At 40.8% G+C, this 24,078-nt stretch overlaps 1 protein-coding gene across 1 annotated transcript; it reads right to left on the bottom strand.

The window, feature by feature from the left end:
• Nucleotides 1–675: 675 nt before the first annotated feature.
• Nucleotides 676–23,412, bottom strand: SSU72 (SSU72 homolog, RNA polymerase II CTD phosphatase). Its single transcript, XM_066563943.1, has 5 exons — nucleotides 23,261–23,412; nucleotides 16,907–17,050; nucleotides 4,342–4,481; nucleotides 2,444–2,562; nucleotides 676–1,311 (listed from the first exon to the last, which is right to left on the bottom strand). The coding sequence occupies exons 1-5, from the start codon at nucleotides 23,338–23,340 to the stop codon at nucleotides 1,210–1,212; spliced, it is 585 nt and encodes a 194-aa protein (XP_066420040.1). The 5' UTR covers nucleotides 23,341–23,412; the 3' UTR covers nucleotides 676–1,209.
• Nucleotides 23,413–24,078: the final 666 nt, after the last annotated feature.

Genomic DNA, 24,078 nt, shown 5'->3' with positions numbered 1-24,078 from the left:
AGCAGCTGCAGCTGCCAAGAAGGACTTTTATAAAATATTAGAATTATAAGCATCATTATCATAATTAATTATTGTGATTGTTGTGTTAATCCCAATTAATATTATACTTGTTATTTAATGTTAGTTCTTATAATTTTAATTATTTATTATAATTTCTATAACTGTATAAAATTATTTTATCATGTTATGATATATTTTTCTATTATTTATTATAATTTTAGCATATATTAATATAATGTATATCTTATCTCTATATAATATATAAATATATTTATTATCTTCTATATATTATATAAATTGAATATAATAGATAAAAACTTTATATATTCTATTTATTGTATAATATAAATTTATATTTTTATATATTTTATAAATTGTATGTCGTATATAAGTTATAGAAATGTAAATTATTTAAAATTATTTATATATAAAAATTATATATATATTATATCACAATTAATTAATTATTCTGATTAACTGTGATAATAATAATAATCATTACTGTGATGCCACCTAATCACACCTTTAAATTATTTCTATTGACAGGAGTTTGCCCCCAGTTCCCTAAATCCAGTTAAAGCCTCACAGTCTCATTCACCTCACCCAAATATTCCATGTTTTACCCCAAAAAGAACAGCCACACTTCCTCAGTTTCTATTCTGAAATGAGACAAACTTAAAGGTTTTTTCATTTTTATTCGATGCTTCCAACTTTATAGCTAATAATATACAGATATTCAGTTTTTTCATTGTTCCATTCACATCCTCACAGAGTTCAGCCATTCTGTCACATTGAAATAAAATAAAATAAAAAAAAAGAGCACAACTGAAATATAATAAATCAAATAAATCCAAAGGCTGGAAAAATACATTATAAACTTATATTCAAGAAACATTCTCTTTATAATTAAAAACCTACTTGTAATAATTAAAGTAGGATTTAAAGAAAAACTTGATTTGAATTTTTAAATAGGTGGCTTTTGTGTATAATTTTAATTTTATATGTACAAGCCCAACCAGTATCTCTGCCTACCTGTGACAGAATACCTGAAAAAAAACAACAAAAAAAAAAAGACACTGAAAAGGAGTTTTTAAACAAACAAACAAACAAACAAAAAAGATCAATATTCATTTTCCAAAGTACAGTATAATCAGAACTTGAAACACATGCTCCCCTCATCTGGGTTAAGGCCTAAGAGACAGAGGTGCTTTAATAAAAGCAGACAGTATGAAGAAAAGTCCTTCCACTTTTCTCTTCAAATTCCTGTAACAGCTCATCTATTTCATTTTCCATGTCTTCTGTGTGCTGGATCTGGAAGAGAAAAAAAGTCTGAGCAAGCAAACTCCAAGGGTTTGATGGTCAGAAAACTCCAATAATCCCAATTTTGGGGTTTGCTGGGAAATCTCACTGGGCAGGCTGCACCCAGCTGGGCTCTACTGCACTTTATTGAGATCCCCAGCACTGCCAAATTTCTGATTTTATTGAGATTTCCCAAAGGCACAGATATCCTGGTTTTATTGACCATTCCCAAAGGCACAGATATTCTGTTATTACTGAGATTCCCAAAGGCACAGATATTCTGATTTTATTGATAATTCCCAAATGATCAAACATTCTGTTTTTATAGAACAGATTCTGTTTTTACAGAACAGACATTCTGATTTTATTGATCATTCCCAAAGGCACAGATATTCTGATTTTATTGAGATTCCCAAATGATCAAACATGTTTTTCAGGTGAATATTACTGTCCACTCTATAGCTGTCCAGTCTCTGGACTTTACTGAGCAGCAGTGAAGTCCTGAAGGCTGGGAACCCCACAAACACAAGCCAGGAGAATGTGGAAATTTGCATTTTGACGTGGATTTTAATGGAACAACTGCAAAATGCAGGGATTTTCTGGAGCACAAGCAAAGGCCATTGGTGGCAGCTCCAGAATTGGAGTCAGATTCATCATCCACATTCTCCTGGCTTTATCTGGGAACCCCACAAAGCCAGGAGAATGTGGAAATTTGCATTTTGACGTGGATTTTAATGGAACAACCTCAAAATGCAGGGATTTTCTGGAGCACAAGCACAGGCCATTGGTGGCAGCTCCAGAATTGGAGTCAGATTCATCATTCCTGCCTTTGTCTGGGAACCCCACAAACACAAGCCAGGAGAATGTGGAAATTTGCATTTTGACGTGGATTTTAATGGAACAACTGCACATTGCAGGGGTTTCCTGGAACACAAGCACAGGCCATTGGTGGCAGCTCCAGAATTGGAGTCAGATTCATCATTCCTGCCTTTGTCTGGGAACCCCACAAACACAAGCCAGGAGAATGTGGAAATTTGCATTTTGACAGAGATTTTAGTGGAACACCTGCACATTGCAGGGGTTTCCTGGAGCACAGCACAGGCCATGGGGGCAGCCCCAGCCCTGGAGGCTCTGCTGTACTCACACACTGGCAGAGCTCACAGATGAGGAAGGCCCCCAGCGTGGCCTCCTCGTGGTTGTCCTGGATGTCCACGTTGATGACATGCACTGGCTGACACGTCTCCTGCTCCCTGGAGTTCAAATCTGGACAAAACAAAGCAAAACTTGGGGTGGGACGGGGTCGTATCTTACACAAAAAAAAGTAATAAGTAGTAAATTAGTAATAAGATTTTTAAAAATACATAGGTGTTGTCACAATCCAATTTTCCAAAGTATTTTTTAGAATTTATTTCATATTTTCTTAATAATAACAACTTCTATATATTTATATTATTTTTATATTTTATATTGTATATTACATATTTCATAAATACAAATATACTGTATGGATATTTCTATTAAAATATTTCACTATATATTATTATTTATTTTATATGATTTTATAAACATAAAAATAATTTTAATTAACAAATATATATTTTGGTAGATATTTTAAAATATAATTTATAATATATATGAATATATCATATTATATTATATCATATCATATTATATCATAAATATAATATAATATAATATAATATAATATAATATAATATAATATTATATTATATTATATTATATTATATTATATTATATTATATTATATTATATTATATTATATTATATTATATTATATTATATTATATTATATTCACAATCATATAATATTGTGTATATTATATTCTATATTATATTTTACATATAATATATTTTATATATTATATAATCTATAAAATATATTATTGTCTTAATAATCCCTTTTCTTTCAAAAAACAAGAGGTGGATTTTGAAAACCTATGAACTCAGATTTGTGAAATGCTCGTGGCAGTTTATTTTCCCTGCTCAAATGAATTTATTGCTCCTCTTACTCTGACAATCTTTAAAGATCAAGAATCCCAAAAGTCAAGAAGGATTTTGGGCTTCCTCACCTGGAATGTTTTAACTGCTCATTTTTAAAAAAAAAAGCACTGAAACATGGATTTTACAGGACATGGAATAATGGAAAAGAGCAGGACCGTGGATTTTAAGGACATGAAGTGTTATAAAGAGCAGGACCATGGATTTTACAGAATATGAAATATTGTAAAAGAGCAGGAACGTGGATTTTTCAGAATATGAAATATTGTAAAAGAGCAGGAACGTGGATTTTACAGGACATGGAATAATGGAGAAGAGCAGGAAGATGGATTTTCCAGTATATGAAATATTGTAAAAGAGCAGGAACCATAAATACACCTGGCTTCTAAGAATAACAGAACCATGAGGAAGACTTCTTACTTCCTCCTCAAAGAACCCCCTGACCCATCTCAGAGCCCACCACCCCAATTAAAGAGGATAATTGGGCAGCTCAGCTAATTATAACCCACTGTAATTAGAACACAAAGTGGGGCCAGGCAATCATGATGTACCTGGATATGTAAAACCTGCTTGGATAAACACAGAGCAGGAGTTTGTGTTTTTTACATTTCTTTGGGAGGTCATTCCCATGTTTCCAGCACTGTGATAATTAAACCCTCTCGTTAACTTTAATTAGCTGCTGCCTGTGCTTCCCTCCACTGCCCAGGAGGTGTTTCATGGGGATGAACTGCTTGGGAATCCTGCAGGGAGGGCAGCTCCCATCTGTTTTTCCATCAGCTCATCCCCAGTTTGCTCAGTTTCTGAGATCCACGAGCATTTCCAAACCAAACATGGAATTTCTCTGCATTTCCCTGCTGTGCACACGCACTCTGAGGAGCTGCCAGCACCTCTGGGGACAACGATCACTTCTGTCAATAAATCTCCATCAACAACTGCAGCTCCTGGAGGTTTCCAGATTTTTTCAAGGAAGAGGGGGGAAAAAACCCCCAAAATTAATTTGATTTATCAGTTCAAGCTCCTTACCTTCTACTACTTGATCATAGACTCTTTCTTCACACGTTAGGATCAAATCAAAAACGTCTTTGCAGTTCTGGAATCTTTCTGGCCGTGGCTTGATTCTCTTATTTCTGTCCAACATGTGTAAAATTCCATTCTGTGTGTATCTGAAGTTGCTTGAGTTAAGTATCTTTACTTGAAGGAAAAGTCATGGTTTTGAGCAAATGAGCAGCACAAGGTCAATTATTCATTTGTCTTTAAAATAAAAGATTTTGTTGGCAAATCTACAAATCGGTGACCACTAAAGAAATTCTTAAGGTGTGACCCCCATCTTGCAGCTGCTTTTTACAGCTTTAAAAGGCTCTCTTGGGAAATTATTTTTATATCCATAAATATGTAACCCCCCAAACCTTTTTTTAAAGAAATTTTAAGAAATTTAAGAAATTTTTTTTTAAAGAAAAACTTCCTGGCCTGTGCTGTTCTGTGAGCAGATGTCCCACATTCCTCCCAGCCACTGCTCCTCACCCTCCCAAGGCCACCCTGAGGTGTTTCAGGTGCCACCTGCACAAAGCCCTACCTGGAAATGTGGATTTCTGTAATTCTGTGGATTTCTGCAAGTGAAATTCCAAAGGAACCCAAAGAAACCACAGCAGCACATCCCATAAAAATATCCTGAGCTGCATACATAGGGAGGAATGAAGAAAAACAGATTTTGTGCCTGTCAGAGCCTCATCACTGTGCGAAAGGAATCTGTGATGCTGCTTGGGAGCTAAATTTATGCTGCTGCTGTCACCTTGAGGCCCTGATTTGACATCCTGGAGCCCCTTTCTCAGGCAGGGCTCTCTAATCCCACTGCTTTGCCCCTTTCTGGGACTGCACTTCCTTTGGGAGCACTCCAGGCCTGGCTGTCACATAGAGCTGCTGGCTGGAGTGAAACCAAACACCCTCTGAAGGGAAAGTCTGAGGGGGAAATTTGGATTGAGAAAGCCTGGAAGGGGATGCATCTCTGCCTGACTTGACATTCTTGTTTTTCAGCTGTATTTTTAGCCATCTGAGGAGATGATTTTTACAATGTAGCACTGAGGATAACAGCCTGTAATTTCTTGAGATAACAATTCTGAGAATAAAACAATTTCCAGTATTTGTAGCAATATGTAAGAGGTCATCTGGGCTTATTTCCTGGCTGAAAAGGTGACAGACAGGTATTTCTTTTCAGAAACCATTCCTGCTATTTTTATAACAAAGGACAAACAATTTCCTGCCTTCCTTTTAGCAGGAGCTCAAATTCTGCTGCCCAGATGTTCACCTGTGTGCTCACAGAGCTCCTGTTCAAGCAAACACCCTCCAAAGCTCTTAAATCCTTCAAGTGTTTAATTTATATTAAAATTTTCTACCTACAAGAGTCTGCTTCATGTTGGAAACAGATTCAGTTCCTCTGTGTCTGCCTCACTGCACTTCAACTCCTCATAATTTCAATTTTGCAGCCCTGACTGAGTGCTGGGATGTTTATCACAATTAAATCTTGTCAATTAGCCTGACTTCTGCTGCATTGCTTTTCCCCACTTCACTCCCAAGCCTTTTTTTACTCTTTTTTTCCCCAAAGATTTCTCCTTATTTTCTTAAGGAATTGTCCTTTACAGCCCAAAGCTCTCACCAGCAGCAATTGCACACCAGCACCCCTGGGAATTTTCCTGGGGTTTTGTCATGTTTGGGAAAAAAAAAATAAAATAAAAAATAAGAAACACTTGGATGGAGCCATCTCAGCCTTCTGGTTATTTGCAGAGCAGGAAAACGAGTGCATTTTCAAAATGCCATCTCCGAAATATCTGCCATTTCCAAAAGATGCCAACATCTGCCCGCCCAGCTGGGAGGGGAGCTCTGCACTCCTCATTTCTACATCACCGCAGTTCAAGAGGGGGGCAAAAAATAAAATCCACAACATCCCCCACACTTCTCTGGGTTCTCTTCTTTCCTTTCTAGGATAAAACGTTGCTGGCATCCGTCCCCTCGCTTTCCTGAGGGAGCCTGGAGACAGAATTACGCAGATTCCCAAACCCACACAAGATTTCTGTTCCCAGCCCAGCTCTCTGCTGCCAACTTACAGCTATTTTTTAGGTTTTATTTTTTATTTTTTTTTCCAAGGGTCCATCTGCCTATAAAAGGAGACTGAGAGAAGCAGTGAAGGTTTATGGTGCTTTCCTATTTGGTTGCCTGAGATCTTTTTTACCTGGAAAAAGCCAGGAAAAGGGGGGGGGTGTGCACATTATTCATGTGCAGGAAGGCTCTGCACATTCTTATTATTCCAAGGAATTTATTATTTATTAAATTTATCACTTATTATTTATTAAATTATTAATAAATTTGTTAATTTGCTACTTAAAATTTATTTGGTTTATTATTTATTAAATTTACTTTTCCAAGGAATAATAAATAATCCTTTTTTTTTTGCTCTTTGAGAGCTCAGGTAAATGAGAGATTTTAAATTATTTTTAAATGATTAATAAATTTATTATTTTACTAATTTTAAATGTATTGTTTTTATTATTTTCAAAGTTTTTATTCCAAGGAATAATAAATAATCCAATTTTTTTTTGCTCTTTGAGAGCCCAGGTAAATGCAGATACAACAATTTATGAATGGTTTCCACCACATTGGCAGGTTTTGGGTCATTTCAACTTTTTGCTCTTTGGGAGCTCAGGTAAATGAGAGATTTTAAATTATTTTTAAATGATTAATAAATTTATTATTTTACTAATTTTAAATGTCTTGTTTTTATTATTTTTAAAGTTTTTATTCCAAGGAATAATAAATAATCCTTTTTTTTTTTGCTCTTTGAGAGCTCAGGTAAATGAGAGATTTTAAATAATTTTAAAATAATTTTAAAATTATTAATAAATTTATTAATTTACTATTTAAAAATTTATTTGTTTTATTATTTATTATTAATTGTTATCCCAAGGAATAATAAATAATCCTTTTTTTTTTGCTCTTTGAGAGCTCAGGTAAATGAGAGATTTTAAATTATTTTAAAATTATTTTTAAATTATTAATAAATTTATTATTTTACTAATTTTAAATGTCTTGTTTTTATTATTTTTAAAGTTTTTATTCCAAGGAATAATAAATAATCCTTTTTTTTTTTGCTCTTTGAGAGCTCAGGTAAATGAGAGATTTTAAATAATTTTAAAATAATTTTAAAATTATTAATAAATTTATTAATTTACTATTTAAAAATTTATTTGTTTTATTATTTATTATTAATTGTTATCCCAAGGAATAATAAATAATCCTTTTTTTTTTGCTCTTTGAGAGCTCAGGTAAATGAGAGATTTTAAATTATTTTAAAATTATTTTTAAATTATTAATAAATTTATTATTTTACTAATTTTAAATGTCTTGTTTTTATTATTTTTAAAGTTTTTATTCCAAGGAATAATAAATAATCTTTTTTTTTTTTTTGCTCTTTGAGAGCCCAGGTAAATGCAGATACAACAATTTATGAATGGTTTCCACCACGTTGGCAGGTTTTGGGTCATTTCAACTTTTTGCTCTTTGGGAGCTCAGGTAAATGAGAGATTTTAAATAATTTTAAAATTATTTTTAAATTATTAATAAATGTATTATTTTACTAATTTTAAATGTCTTTTTATTATTTTTAAAGCTTTTATTCCAAGGAATAATAAATAATGCATTTTTTTTTCTCTTTGAGAGCTCAGGTAAATGAGAGATTTTAAATTATTTTTAAATGATTAATAAATTTATTATTTTACTAATTTTAAATGTCTTGTTTTTATTATTTTCAAAGTTTTTATTCCAAGGAATAATAAATAATCCAATTTTTTTTTGCTCTTTGAGAGCCCAGGTAAATGCAGATACAACAATTTATGAATGGTTTCCACCACATTGGCAGGTTTTGGGTCATTTCAACTTTTTGCTCTTTGGGAGCTCAGGTAAATGAGAGATTTTAAATAATTTTTAAATGATTAATAAATTTATTATTTTACTAATTTTAAATGTCTTGTTTTTATTATTTTCAAAGTTTTTATTCCAAGGAATAATAAATAATCCAATTTTTTTTTGCTCTTTGAGAGCCCAGGTAAATGCAGATACAACAATTTATGAATGGTTTCCACCACATTGGCAGGTGTTGGCTCATTGAAGTCAGGCTCTGCTTTGCTCCCAACAGATTTTAACTCCACTCTCCCTTTCCTGTGCATCCCTGCTCTTTCCAGGACTGAATTTTCCCTGATTTTCTGCCCTGCCACATTTTGTAGCCCTGCCATGCTGAGGACACCAGAACTCGCCTGCATTTCCCTTCACCCACTGGAAGCTCTTGGCAGAGTAAACCCAGCACATTCTGACAGAGTGCAATTCAGATTTCACCTTTAGCAGAATAACTGTGCTGAACAGGCCCACAGTGAGCTGGAATTCAGGCAGAAGGCTCAGCAGTGGGAAGGTTTGATATAAAAGGATGTTGCAGCACAAAATTGGGTTTTTCCAACAGGCACAGCATTGCTGGTCATTCTCATGGAGAATTTCTGGTACTCACTGTGCATGCTCCCCTTTGAGCTCAGGTTATCCCACACTAGTGATGAAGATTTATTGTAAAAAATAAAAAAATAAAAATGTGTTTAGCTAAATCCCTAAAGTTTTCACTGCTTTCACTACCCGAATTTAAAATTCCTGTCACGGGCACCAGAAATGCCTTTACCATCCAATGGATGGGTCCCTGCTCCAGACATCTGGGTAAGCACCCCTTCCTCACCCCTCCAAATTTTATCATTATTTGTCACTGACCCAAAAATCACTTTTAGCCATGAGCACCAGCCTAGAGATGGCCAAGAGATTCAAGTCTCTATCCTGTAGGATTAAAGAAAAATGATCTCACTGATCCAGGCATTTCCTTTTAACTCCCATGTGAAGCTGAAGCTCACAAGTGATTTGAGCTGGGAGTGTTGGGGTACAGAAATTAATGATACAGATGAATCTATGAATTATATAGATTTAAAACTCCCATCCCTTGAAGGCCCAAGGGCAGGCTGGGTGAAGCTCTGAGCATCCTGCTCTGTGCAGCTGCTCCTGCCATGGACAGGGGTGGAATGAGATGATATTTAAGGTCCCTTCCAACCCAGGCCATTCCTGAAAATATAAAAGCCAATTTATTAAACCTAACTGGGCAAATGATATTTGCTAACATGTACACAACCATGTTAGGGGGAAAAAAATAAACTTTAAAGTAATGGCAGGCACCCAAAGCTTCTACATCTTCAAATAAATCTGATTATTTCCTCAAAAACTGCATTTCTTCTTTGGGAAAAGCAGAGCAGAGCAGAGTGCTTCTCACCAGAGCATGAGTGGCATTTGAAGGTCTCTTTTCCAAATAATCTTTTTTTATTTGTTAGTATCTGCATTATAAACAGAACACCTTGTGTTAGAGTTTGTCTAGAACTTGATGTTGCCTAAAGTGAAATGTGTGAGGGGGGTGAGGCTGCCCAAGCAACTTCCACCTTCAGAATCAGCTCCTTTTGGAGGGAATGAAAGCCTGGAATGGGCACAGGCACCACAAATTCCACTTTCCAGGCACACTGGTTATGGCTGCAGGGCTGCCTTCACTCCACACCCAGGGAACGCTGCCTGTGCTCGGGAATGGAAACTGGGCAGTCTGCAACAGAGCAGAGAGAACTCCCAAGTCTTTTGTTGGTCCTTAAATTAATGAAGCCTTAATGCTGAACCATTCTATTGGATTGAAATAGAAACAGAGCAGAAATCAGAAAAAAATTCCTAATGCAGTGTCCTTTGGAATTGAAACTGGGTAGTTTAGAATGAACCAGAGATTGTGCACAACTTTTGTTGGTCCTTAAATCAATAGAGTCTTAGTGCTGAACCATTCTATTGGATTCAAATGGGAACAGAGCAGGGTGAGGTGGGATATTAAGAAAAAAACCCTAACACAATTCTTGTCCTTTGGAACTGAAACTGCAGTTTGGAACAAACCAGGTATTTTCACAATTCTTCTGCTTTTCTTTAACCTGATAAAGTCTTAAGCTGAACCATTCTATTGGATTCAAGTGGAAACAGAGCAAGATAAGATGGGATATTAAGAAAAAATTCCTAATACAATGCCTGTCCTTTGGAACTGAAACTGCACTTTAGGACAAACCAGAGATTTGCACGAGTCCTTAAATTAATAAAGTCTTAGTGCTGAACCATTCTATTGGATTCAAATGGAAACAGAGCAGGGTGAGGTGGGATATTAGGAAAAATTCCTCCCTGGGAGGGTGGGGAGGCCCTGCACAGGTTTCCCAGAGAAGCTGTGGCTGCCCCTGGAGCTGTTCCAGGCCAGGCTGGATGGGGCTTGGAGCGACGTGGGACAGTGGGAGATGTCCCTGCCCATGGCACAGGATGAGCTTTAAAGTCCCCTCCAACCCAAACCAGTCTGGGATTGTAGAACATGCCATCCAAAACGATCAGGAAGATGCTAAGCTGGGCTCCATGACATTTCTGCACCATTTGTGCAAAATGCTGCAAAAAACCTGCATTGTTTTTCCTAATGAGGGACAAGCACCCAGCATCTGAAATCCACGAGCTGCAAGGATAAATCCAACTGCTCCTAGGAGCTGGTTCAAATCTAAATAACCATAAATATAAATAACAACAAATATAAATAACCACATGGCAGCCCAGCCTGGCTGAGCCCAAAGGTGAGGGGTCTGTCCCCACACATCAGTGAAGGCAGAAAATACCTTGAATTTAGCCCTGAGCTCAAGTGCCAGACAAGAATTTATCAGTGCTGAGCACCTCAAGCTGTATTTGGGGTGAGAATGGACAGATCCAGCTGCCAGAGGGGAAAGAGAAGCAGTAATGGCCAAGGGCACTGGCAAAGAGAGGAGCAGGGATGTCACAGATGCACTGCAGAATGACAAGGGTGACAAGATGACTCGAGGATGTGGCACTGTGTCTGACTGTGCCATCAAACAGCTGAGCCTGCACCTCATCCAAGTGCAAATTCAAGAGGAGTTGGGTTTGGATTGCTGGGATCCAGAGTTTGATCACCTGGCAGAGGTGACACAGAGATGTCACTGCTGCATTCAAGAGTTTGGATTGCTGGGATCCAGTGTTTGATCACCTGGCAGTGCTGACACAGAGATGTCACTGCTGCATTCAAGAGTTTGGATTGCTGGGATCCAGTATGATCACCTGGCAGAGGTGACACGGAGATGTCACTGCTGCATTCAAGAGTTTGGATGGGATTGCTGGGATCCAGTGTTTGATCACCTGGCAGTGGTGACACGGAGATGTCACTGCTGCATTCAAGAGTTTGGATTGCTGGGATCCAGAGTTTGATCACCTGGCAGTGGTGACACGGAGATGTCACTGCTGCATTCAAGAGTTTGGATTGCTGGGATCCAGAGTTTGATCACCTGGCAGTGGTGACACGGAGATGTCACTGCTGCATTCAAGAGTTTGGATTGTTGGGATCCAGTGTTTGATCACCTGGCAGAGATGACACAGAGATGTCACTGCTGCATTCAAGAGTTTGGATTGCTGGGATCCAGAGTTTGATCACCTGGCAGTGCTGACACAGAGATGTCACTGCTGCATTCAAGAGTTTGGATTGTTGGGATCCAGAGTTTGATCACCTGGCAGAGGTGACACGGAGATGTCACTGCTGCATTCAAGAGTTTGGATTGCTGGGATCCAGAGTTTGATCACCTGGCAGTGACACGGAGATGTCACTGCTGCATTCAAGAGTTTGGATTGCTGGGATCCAGAGTGTTTGATCACCTGGCAGAGATGACACAGAGATGTCACTGCTGCATTCAAGAGTTTGGATTGCTGGGATCCAGTGTTTGATCACCTGGCAGAGGTGACACGGAGATGTCACTGCTGCAGTGACTCCAAGGGGCAGCAGGTGAGGGCTCAGGGGTCACACAGGACCTGGGGCTGCTCCCTCAGCTCTGGGAAGCTGGGCCAGGTTCCAGAGAGGAGCAGCAGATGCAGGACTGGGAGGGTGGAAGTGTTTTGAGGAGAAATCTGAGGGAAAGGATGAATGAAACAGGAGCTTGCACCATCATTCCCAAACTGCCTCTGGTGCTGCCACCCTTGTGCTGTGAAACTCAGAATTCCCAGTTACAGCTGAAGGTACCTCAGACAGAGCAAAGCACAAACCCTAAATCGATTAAAAACCATTTAATTGAGCACATTTGGGAAACCTGAGAATACAAACAACAGACAACAGGGCCACTTGGCAGCAGGAGCCTGCAGAGAATGCAGCACTCTGGGTGAGCTGTGCAGGAAACATTCCTGGCCTGCCATCAATGCCAGTCTAAGGAATTACACTTGAAATGAAAATGGGAATTGGTTTGGAATAAAGAAAAGAGAAGCATAAGCATCCCTAATGTTGGCACAGAAGTTTTGTGTTCATGGGAGGGAACTTCAAGGCAAGAAGCATCGACTGTCACCTCGCTCCCTCCCTCAAACTGGGATGAAAGTGCCAAAGAATGAAATCACTGCAGCTCTAAATGGATTTTCCAGAAGTCATCAGCCTCAGACTGGATCCTCCAGTCACAATTCCTCAGAGCATGTTTGGACTCACCTTGGATAAGGAACAAACCCTTCAGAGCACCCAGAAGAGACAGGATGGCAGAGAGTGCTTTATGTTGGTGAAAAGCATTTGCTGTTACATCTGAGTCTGGAGTTTCTGCCACGTGCCACAGCTCAAACAGTATTTAAATAATAGATCTCCAGCTCATCTATTATTAATAATTTGATGTATTTCCTTTTTAACGCGAATGAAGCCAAGATTAAAGGCAGTGTGATCAGAAGGCAGATGAAGAAGCGCTGAAAATTTGCTGCCTTTGAAAGGACCAAGATTTTGTGAAGCATTTTACAACCCTTCACGGAGCAAAAGGGATTGGAATGCAGCCTGTGGCTGGAAGCATGTTGATTTGCAGAAATGTGCCTCTCAGAAGCCTCTTTAAATCCAGTTTAAACACTTCTTTCCACCCTCATCCCTTCTCTCTATTTCTTGGAGCACTGAAGTGCTTTGTAAGACATGGTAAGGAAGAAAATGAGACTTGTACTGCTCTGCTTTTGGAAGAAGTTTTGCCATTGACACCCAGGCCATGATTTTAACTATTTTTAACTATTGCAAGGTTAGGCTTAAAAAAAAAAATGGAGAAGAAAATATCCAAATTTAGCCAAAAAATATAGAAAAAAAAATCCCTCAACAGATCTACAATGAAACATTCCAAAGTGGCTTCCAGAGACACAGCCCCCCTGGAATGACAGCTCAGGAGAGAAGCTGACAAGTGCTTAGCAGTTCAAAATCCATGAAGAAAAACCAGATGAAAATGTTAAGATAAAGACATGCATGAAGAGCTTACCTGAAGCAGAATTTGGGTCAGGTACTCCTCAAGACTGAGCTATACATAAAATATCACATGGGCATCCAACTTCAACAGGAGCTCCCAGAGTTAGAGCCAGATCCCATCACCAAGATCAGCACTACTTTTTGGGGTTTTTTGGACAGAAAAGAATCAATGGCTTCAAGGCAGATGCACAGAGTTCTTCTTCATTTCTGGAATTTTCCTCCTAACTGAAGCAGCTTTAGGGACTTCTTAAGGACACGTTTTCCACCCTCCCCTCAATGTTATAACCTCGTGGAGCTAAGGAGCTAAAACTGGAATCCTGTCTGAAGTTAGGAAGGACAAATTAAGAGAGGAGGTAAAAAAATGTCAGGAGCAGAGTAGGAGGCCAAGATTGCAGGGTAAGTGCAGGCTGCCTAGAAATCCTAATTAAAAATACTCCCCCCCATCTGTGAAAATCAGCTTTAATGTGAGGGTCACAGACACAGCAGTGCTGAGCAAAGGAAAGGAATCAGCCATGGAGTTACTCACATTGCTCAAGAACCCAGGAGCAATTCCTGCAGAATTCTGGCCAAATTTCCACTTGAGCAGCTCCTATCCCTGGGCACAACATCAACTGCTGATGAAGATTTAAACTGAGTTCAAATTTAAACTGTTTAGCAAGTTTCACTCTTGACTAATTTCTGCCTTCACTTGAAGGCAAAGCTCACCAGCAGTTTTGCTCTATTTTTGTTTCAGCTTTAAGGTCACCACCACAGAATTAGAATTAAGTCCTCAAACCTCTTCAGAGAGTTGTAAGGGGCAAATAATAATAAGGACAAATAATCCTGTTGTGGGAAAGGTGGGTTACAAATGCAATACAAGGTGGTGGATGAGAACTACAGACCATGGCTGTGCCTTGCTCAAACCAGGAGCAGAATTCTCTATTGTTGTCCTAGAAATAACAGAGGAATGTTTTAAAAAGCAACATTCAGAATCTTAAATGGTTTTGGGGCAGTCCTTGATTGGGGCTCAGGGAACTGAAATGCTACATACAAGGTGGTGGATGAGAACTACAGACCATGGCTGTGCCTTCCTCAAATTACAGGCAGAATTCTCTATTGTTGTCCTAGAAATAACAGAGGAATGTTTTAAAAAGCAACATTCAGAACATTATTAAATGGTTTTGGGGCAGTCCTCAACTAAGGCTCAGGGAATTGAAATGCTACATTCTAAAAACTCAATGGGAGATGCTGATACTTATTTTAACTCTAAGTTTTAACTGCCACATCTTAAAAGGCTTTGAAGTGCTTCCATTTCAGATCTACTGTAACCACCTACTCAACTGAATCTGTATTCCTGGCTCCATTAATCCCCTATTCCTGTGCTGCTGAAATTCAACATATGCCTTCAAGGTATGAGAGGCTGTGCTCTGTATTTCCCTAATTAACTGCAATGAAGGTGCTTTTAATCTCTGCAGAGTGGCTTTTCAACTGTTGTTGCCCCTCCTCACAAGTGAGCAGCAGAGGCTCAGTGATCTCTTCTCTCTAACCTTGCTCTGAGTGAGGTCCAGCAGCTCAGTTTTGGCTGGAGGCCACAGCTTTCTGAAGCTGGGGGTTGTTTATTTGGGCAGAGGATGCTCCCTCACAGGCACAGTGTCCCTGAGCAAGGAGAGCACTCAAACCTCAGGTGTCTCCTCACTGGAACGTGGGAACAAGCAGAGAGTGTTGGCAGCAAGACTCAAAATTTCCGAGCACAGATGATGAAAGCAAGGCTGGGAAACAGAATAATCAGCTCAGTCATATGGAACCACCCCTCCTTTTGTACCCCCATCCCAACCCCACTCCAAGCCCACAGGTAATTCCCATCCCCTCTCTGAAGTTATGCTCACCCAACAGAACTGAGAGCCCCTGGGACACAAAAATCTCTTGCACAACTCGCTGATGAGAGCAGGTGTGGTTTTGGTTAAAATCTTTACCCTCAAAACCCACTTCTGGAAATGGAGTTACTTTCTGTGCTGCCAGTCTTCAGTCTGAAAACCTTAAATCATCTGAGAATCAAAAAAGCAAAGTCACAGAGGTATTTGCTGTTGCCCTATTTCCCTTGCAGTGGCTTTTGTTTAAAGCTCCTTTATCCTGAGCAAAGGTTTAACTGTTCCACTGCAAAGATATTTGGGGAACACAGCAAAGCATGGGGCAGAACCACGATGGTGCCTCCAAATCATGCTCAGAGGGGGGAACAGGTTGGCTTCCTGTTCTTTTGGTTTTTCTTAAGTACTGCCATATTCAGCACAGCAGCAGTGAAGAATTCAAAAAGGAAATCTCAAGTCGTTGGTGCTTGTTAAAATTAATTCTCAGTTCAAGGGATTTTCTTTTAAGCAGTTCTTTTAATCAGGATATGGATATGGCATACCTCATTAAGATGGGTTTGCAAGATTTTCCTTTTCTCTATAGGCAGAGGGATAAAAAAAAAGAATCAAATAAACCAGCACATCGCATGTGATATATTAAGACCACATCCTACATTTAAAAGGATCCTTGTTGAAAAAACATCTAGAATGAGTTCCCCAAGTTTTGTTTGTGGGTTTTCTTATTTTAAAAAATCAACTTTAAAGGCAGGTACTTTAAAATAATGCAGCTGGGACATTTTTAGTAGTGTGCCTAGCCCTGATCACCTTTGCTCTCCAGGATTAAATGTTACTGGGCCCTCTTCTGTCCATTCTTTATAACCAACTACTGAGTTATTTTTCCTCGGTGCACAGAGCAAATCACATATCACAAAATCCTCAGTGAGAAGGGTGAGCTCTTTAATGAAAGGCATCCTCTCTCCCAGAGAAAGTATTCTGTAAGCCTTACCTGGCAGTTTGTCTGAGCTAAATACAACATTAAAGTCGAGGTGGTCGCTCTTCCCAATCCACACTCAGGACAGTCTTTGCACTGAGAAGGATCCACAGTGCAGGGGAGGCAATGGACAATCTGAGGGTACTGATGTGATCATTCAAGAGCTAAACATGGTAACACACTACAAAAGAGCATTTGGGATGTGTGTAACAATTTACAAGGGAGCATTAGAGGCCCACTGTTTAAAAAAAAAAAACAAAAACAAAAAAACCTCCTATAAACTTAAAATCATTTAAAGTTCGCCAGGCAAGCAACTCTAAGAGATTCTTAATGCCAACTAATGAATTACACCTTTCAAGGATGAACCACAGTGGATTTTTTAAAGAGGCCGTGCCACAGGGATACAGTTCTTTGTCTTTCCTAAGCAGATCATTGTACATCTGATCATATGTTGTTTTGAAGTCATAAACATTTGGCTTGTCCGGGGCTGGTCCTGGCAGTTTCACGTGAGTCCCTGTGCCAAAGGATCGGACGCTGAATCCTCGTTTGCTGAAAGACACAAGGGAGGGGGAGGAGACAGTGAGACTGCATGGACTTGGAGATTCAAGTGCTGACAAATATTAGAGTGAACCTTAAAAACACCTCAGCCAGCAGCAGTTGAGCAACCAAGCTGCCTGGAGTTCCCAATGTGTACTTTCCTTGCAGTCACAATCTGAACTCACACACTATTTCAAGGGAAGCACCTCTATTTGACAGGAATATCCTTACAATTATGGTACAGAGCTATTTGTAAATGTCATTTGTGCTTTCCTTTTGTGCTTTCCTTTTGTGCTTTCCTTTTGCATCCTGGATTTGCAACAAATCCCTTCAGTATTCATGACAACACAGACAAAGATGGTTCTCTCTTGATACAAATAAATAACTGCACTACTGAGCAATACTTCAGTGTCCTGCTGAGACTCTTGGCCTAACTGCATTATTCTTCTCACTTTGTTGCCCAAAGTGTAATTTAATTAGCCCAGGACAGACATTTGTGTGCCTGCCCCTGAAAACCATGCAGTGCAATTACCTTTACACAAGTGCTCTCTGTAACTCTTGGCTAAAGCAGGGATTACTTCATTCCATTCTTATGAACAACTACTTGTTTATTGTTTAAAAAGAGGCAGGAACCTGCTTGTCCTTAGGAGCAATGCCAAAATGTTCTTGCTGATTAACTGAGACACTCAAACCTCAAAACCTCCTTCAGTATTATTAAAAAACACAGCAATCTATGGAATAATGGGAGAAAAAAGAGATTTTCCTGGTGGTCTAATGGACAAAGTTACATGGTAAATTAGTGTTGCTATCACCATTTGGGTCTGTAATGACAACATAGCTTGAAACAGCCAGACCAGGAGTTAATCTGGTTTTTATTCAATTCCAGCTTGAATGATTTTAGCAGAGCCTGAATGGAGTGAACAATGCTGAAACACAAATCAAGTGAGCACCCCCAGCCCCAGAAACAACCCCAGATGTGCAGTGCTTTGCTCTGAGGGCAGTGAGCACAACTGGGGCCCAGGGCAGAGCTGGCCCCAGGCTCCCTGGCCTGCACATCCAGGGAAACTCAGCAGAAAACACCGACCCCAAACTGTCACTTTGCCTTCAGAGGTGTCCCCAAAGTGACCCCAAATGCTTCAGGGCACAGACTGTGATCACCTCCTGCCCCAGCCTCAGACACAGCTCCGCAAGCACCAACACTTGGTTTCCTGCAGCTCCTCCTACAGGAGCACAGCCCCTCCTTTCCCTTCTCTTGCTCCCCACATTTTTCCTCCAGCACCTATTTATAGGAGCCTGTTTCTGTACACAGACAAAATACACGAGGGGTTTTTGCTTCTTTCTGCAGGACTGGTGACTGAGAATGGATACAAGTGGAAAAAAGTGCAATTTTTCTGTCCCTCCCAGCCCTCCATCACATGTAACTGGTGCAGTTATGAGTCACTGTTCATTTATTTTGCCTGCAATACTTGCAGATTCAAGTTTTGATTCTGCTGCTTCTACTGGACGTGGAGAGAGACATAATATGTACAGAAGAAATTGCAGTGCTAAAAAATTCATGTTTCAATTTGATCTTTTCTTCTATGGTTTCATTTTCTTTCTCTTTGGAACAGATCTGCTTGGATCACACACATTAAAACCTCCACCTCTGGTTGCTGTAGATGTCCCTGAAGTTTTTGCATGATCTCATATAAAACAAATCTGAAATCTTTGACATTCAACACATCAAAAATTTGTGCCTTGAAGGCCCATGACCCATTTAAAATTAAATTTAAATTACTTCCCTGAATAGCTGCAATTTGAGTTCCTCACATGGAATTTCATGTTTTGTACCTTGCTGAGTGGTAGTGTCAATTTTTTCCACTATTTATGCCCCAGGTACAATAAAATGTTCTAAAAACATTTCTTGCAACAACTGGGGCACAGGAAAGGGAAAATGCCTGCAGAGAGCCATTAATTAGTCAGGAGCTTTTATGAAATGTTATTCAGCTTTTATAAAATTGCTGGGCACATCCAGTGTAGGGAATCATCAGGTGTTTGTGGAAATGTGGCAAATCTGTAAAAATGAACAATTCCTACAGGACAATGGGTTTGGGTTTGACCTGGTGAAACTACCCAGAAGATGGGAAAAAATGAAGAGTAGGACAGACAAACAGACTGTCTAAATGAAGGTAGGACAGACAAACAGACTGTCTAAATGAAGGGTAGGACAGACTGACAGACTGTCTAAATGAAGGTAGGACAGACAAACAGACTGTCCAAATGAAGAGTAGGACAAACAGACTGTCCAAATGAAGGTAGGACAGACTGACAGACTGTCCAAATGAAGAGTAGGACAGACTGACAGACAGTCCAAATGAAGGTAGGACAGACAGACAGACTGTCCAAATGAAGGTAGGACAGACAGACAGACAGTCTCCTGCGAATGTGAGCTGACCCTTTAACAGGCTAACAGTGACCTTCCTTCAGGGGGTTCTTTCTGTTAATGCCATTAAGGCTGATGTGGATAAACCCCAGTTTAAGGCCAGAGTCAGTGCCCAGAGCTCACCCCAAGCTCATCACAAAGAGGGGCTCAAGTGCCCCTGAGCACTTCCCCCAAAGATCTCAGAGCTCACTGAGAATAATTCTGAAATCAGAAACCAACCTGGACTGCACTGACTGGGACCACTGGAAATAATTATTATTATCATTTCTTCTGGCAGAGTAAATAACAGTAATTTGTGCAGCTTCAGACAGGAACTTTTGTCCACACCTTTCTTTTATTTCAGTGTTATTTGTGGATCTCACAAATTCTTATTAAATAGAATTTAATTAAATCTTCTTTTCAGTTGATTGTATGTTCCTTTCCACAAAAGCTGAAGGAAATATTGCTAAATATTAAAGCAAATGTAATAAATCCTGCAGTGCCACTGCACTCAGAGTGGGGAAGGATTTCAGGGCACAAATTATTAACTTTACCACATCCCTTTCCACAAGAGGTAGCAGGAAAATAACCAGCAACCCCTGTAGGTTATTTAAAAAATATCTCATGCCACCCAATCAATATTAAAAAAACACCCCCCAAAACAAGCCCACACTGCTGAGCAGCAGGACTAAAGCACTGTTAACTCACTTTGAATACCAACAACTTCACAGGAGCAATTTAAGTTCTCTTACACCTCAATGTTGGACTGCAAGTCTTAACATCAATATGAAAACTACATTTTTGCTACAAAGGTTGCAATATTTTAATTTCTCTGCCACTAAGACCTCATGTTCATACTCTTGAATTTCCTGAAGGTTGGTTTTCTAAACCAAGGGATGTGTGGCAGAAGTGTGTATCAGCATTTTAGAACTTTTTATTGCCAGTAAGTGACACAGAGAACTTGAACTCAGTAACTTCCTTCCAAAGCCATCAGGGTACAATCAACCAAACAGAAATGTGGAAATTGCTGCTTAAAAAAAGCTTGGCTGGAAGAGATTCACCCTTCTGCCTTCCTCCTTTGAGGGAGAACAAGTGACCTGGGTCTGCATGCTCTATGACAAAATATAAAATCGCTGATAGACCCAGCTGGTGTTGGCTGGGGTAGAGTGAATTTCTGTCCCAGCAGCTGCGGTGTGGATTTGTGTTTGCAGAAATGTGGAAACTGCTGCTTAAAAAAAGCTTGGCTGGAAGAGATTCACCCTCCTCCTTCCTCCTTTGAGGGAGAGCTGTGACCTGGGTCTGCATGCTCTATGACAAAATATAAAATATAAAATATAAAATCACTGAGAGACCGGGCTGGTTCTGGCTGGGGTAGAGTGAATTTCTGTCCCAGCAGCTGCGGTGTGGATTTGTGCTTACAACAGAGGGATGTTTTTGTTATTGCTGAGCAGGGCTCGCTCAGCAGCCAGGCCTGCTCTGCTTCTCACCTCACCCCGCCCCAGCAGAGCCTGCAAATCAAACAGTGCAGGGCGAGCCAGACCTGGCCCAGGGCGGGGTTCCCCACAGCCACTCTGGCAGCTCCAAGGAGGGCCCGTGGCTTTCTGGCTGCTCTTCCTGCTCCCCTCGGCTTCCTCGGCCCTGTGGTGATGGCTCTTACTCCATCAACAAACTCCTGACAGCCCTTCAGGCTGACTTCTGCTGCAAAATTGCAACAAAGTGTTTAAAACTTGGTTAATTACAAAATAGGCAAGCACACGCTGGACCCCAGGTTTTGTTTTCCAGCAGCACACAGAATTTGTGTCTTTTATAGTCTTGGTCATCCACTAACAAAATACCTTAAAATTTTGTAATTCCTCAGCTTCTTTTGCTGGAAAATTGGAACAAAGTGTTTAAAACTTGGTTAATTACAAAATACTCAAGCACAACTGAATGCTGGACCCCAGACTGTTTTCCAGCAGCACACAGAATTTGTGTCTTTTATAGTCTTGTTCATCCACTAACAAAATACATTAAAATTTCCTAATTCTTCAGCTTCTTCTGGTGGAAAACTGGAACAAAGTGTTTAAAACTTGGTTAATTACAAAATACTCAAGCACACGCTGAATGCTGGACCCCAGACTTTGTTTTCCAGCAGCACACAGAATTTGTGTTGTTTAAAGTGTTGTCATCCACTAACAAAAGACATGAAAATTTCGTCATTTCTCAGCTTCTTCCTGTTTTAATCATGTGTTCTTTCCAACTGCATTGCAACACACTGCCCTGAAGGGGTGAGGCAGCCTGGCTTGGAGCCAACTCAGACATTTTCCTCAAGTTTACTGCAAACGGGCTGTTATTTCCTTTGCTTTGCCATTTATGCTACTGGTGCTGCAACTACAAAAGATGTTAGTAAAATGAAACGTTTTCTAAATAATGTTTTTGTTACTTTTAAATTCAAATCTCCGGGGAGAACAGACTTTTAAAAACCACCCTGCCACGTTTGGGGAACATCAGTCCCACCGGAAGTGATTGATTTCTGCGAAAACACGGGGCAAGGAAAAGGCCAAACATCAGAAGTAAATTTAACTTTATCCTTAACGCTCAGCTTTCAATTCCAACTCAGTTCCAGCATTTTCAGAGGAAAAACAATGTCCTGTTTTCACAGATAACATCCGATGCCAAGAGTGAGCGTGAAGTGCATGAAATGCTGTTACAGTAAGATGGCTGCCAGACCAAATGCTTTTATTATTTATTCCTTTCAAAGCTTTTATTTTTATTTACATGTAGCACACAGCTTACTCACAGTTGTTTTGCTTACTATGCCATCAACGTGTAATTCTAACGTGAATGTTTCTTTGCATAACTTTAATAATAAACATCCTTATCATGTTCCTGCCGTGCAAAGGGAAGATTCAGGGACACGATTTCAGGCAGATCAGGTCTCTCCTGTCCATCTGTCTGTCCCAAGTCTCCCACCTCACCTCTGCAGCCAAACTGAGAGCAGTGGAAGTGCTAAACAGATTAACACTCCTAATCTCAAAGACATTTAGCGCTCTGAACCGAATGTTCTGGTTCTCCTGTGAGAGGAAAGGGTTCCCTTTCAGGGCACAGAGTGGCTCAGTTTTCACAGTGTTAAGGGGTGGGAACGGACCTTAAAACCCAACCCATGGGCAGGGACACCTTCCACCATCCCAGGATGCTCCAAGCCCCATCTAACCTTGCCTTGGACCCTCCACCAGGAATGGGACAGCCACAATCTCCCTGGGCCAGCGTCTCACCACCCTAAAAAAATATTTTTCCTAACATCTAACCTAAATTTCTCCTCTTTCACTCTGTACCTATTACACCTTGTCTATCACTCCAGCTCCTGAGGAAGAGTCTCTATGTCTCTATCCGGCTTCCCTGTGGGGCCCTTTCAGATGGACTCAAGAATTAAAAAAAAAAAAAAAAAGGGGGAAAAAACCCAGGAAAAAAGGGAAAATTTAAGTTTCCACACGGCGAGACACAGGCCCGGCTCCACCCAAGCGCCCGGCCCGTGTTTCCAGCCACAGCTCCGTCAGGAAGGGCCGGGACCCCACCGCGGCCTGGAGCGGGGCGCGGAGGGGACGAGATAAAAACGGGGTAAAAAGCGGATAAAAGGGGGTGAAAAGGGCGTACAAACAGGGTGGCAGCGAGGTGAAAAGCGGGTACAAGCGGGATGAAGGCAGGGTGAAGGCAAAGTGCTGCCCCGCAACCACGGGCCTGCCGGGCCGGGCGTGAGCCCCACCGCACGGCCCCATCCATCCGCGCCTCCCTGACAGCGGAGCGCCGGCCGCACGGGGGGTGAAGCAGGCAGCAGCGGTTACCTGAGGATGTTGTGCGCCTCCATGCTGCGGTTCTGGTTGCTGGAGCACACCACGGCCACGCGGAGCGGCGCGGACGGCATGGCGGGCACGGCGCTGGGGCTGCCCGTGCCTCCCTCCCTCCCGGCCGCCGCTCCACAAAATGGCGGCGGCAGCGCGGCGGGCGGGGACGGGACGTGTCAGCAGGGCCCCGGCGCAGCCAACCGCGGCACGGCGCGGGGGAGGCGGAGCGGCCGCGGCCGCCGGCAGGGGAGTGCCGGGAGAAGGGAACGGAGGGTGCTGGGCGAGGGCGAGCGGAGTGCGAGCTGCCGGCGAGCTGTGGGAAGCGTCGGGCGCAGCGTGGAGGGGGAGAGGGTTGTGCCGCCTCACCCCCGAGGGCGATAAATAATATATTAAAAAATGATATTTTGAAATATGTGATATTGATATATAGATAATGATATATTAATAAGGTGTTGGTGCTCAGAGGAGGAGGAGCGTGAGGGCTTGTTCAGCCTGGAAGGGGCTGGCCTCATTGCAATGTAGAACTTCGTGAGGGGAAGAGGAGGGACAGGCACTGATCTCTATGGGGACCAGCGGCAGGACCCCGGGAATGGCTGGAGCTGTGTCAAGAGAGGTTTAGGTTGGATTTTGGGAAATGTTCTTCCCCCAGAGGGTTCTGTCTTCTCCTCAGGAAATGGTCCCAGCCCCAAGAGCTCCAGGAGAGTTTGGACAATGCTCTCAGGGATGCACAGGGTGGGATTTTGGGGTGTCTGTGCAGGGTGAGGGCTTGGACTCTGATCCTTGTGGGTCTCTTCCAGCTCGGGATGTTCCATGGTTGT

This window comes from Molothrus aeneus, chromosome 21 (genome assembly GCF_037042795.1).
Source record: "Molothrus aeneus isolate 106 chromosome 21, BPBGC_Maene_1.0, whole genome shotgun sequence".
Classification (NCBI taxonomy): domain Eukaryota; kingdom Metazoa; phylum Chordata; class Aves; order Passeriformes; family Icteridae; genus Molothrus; species Molothrus aeneus.
This window is presented reverse-complemented; position numbering and strand designations above follow the sequence as displayed.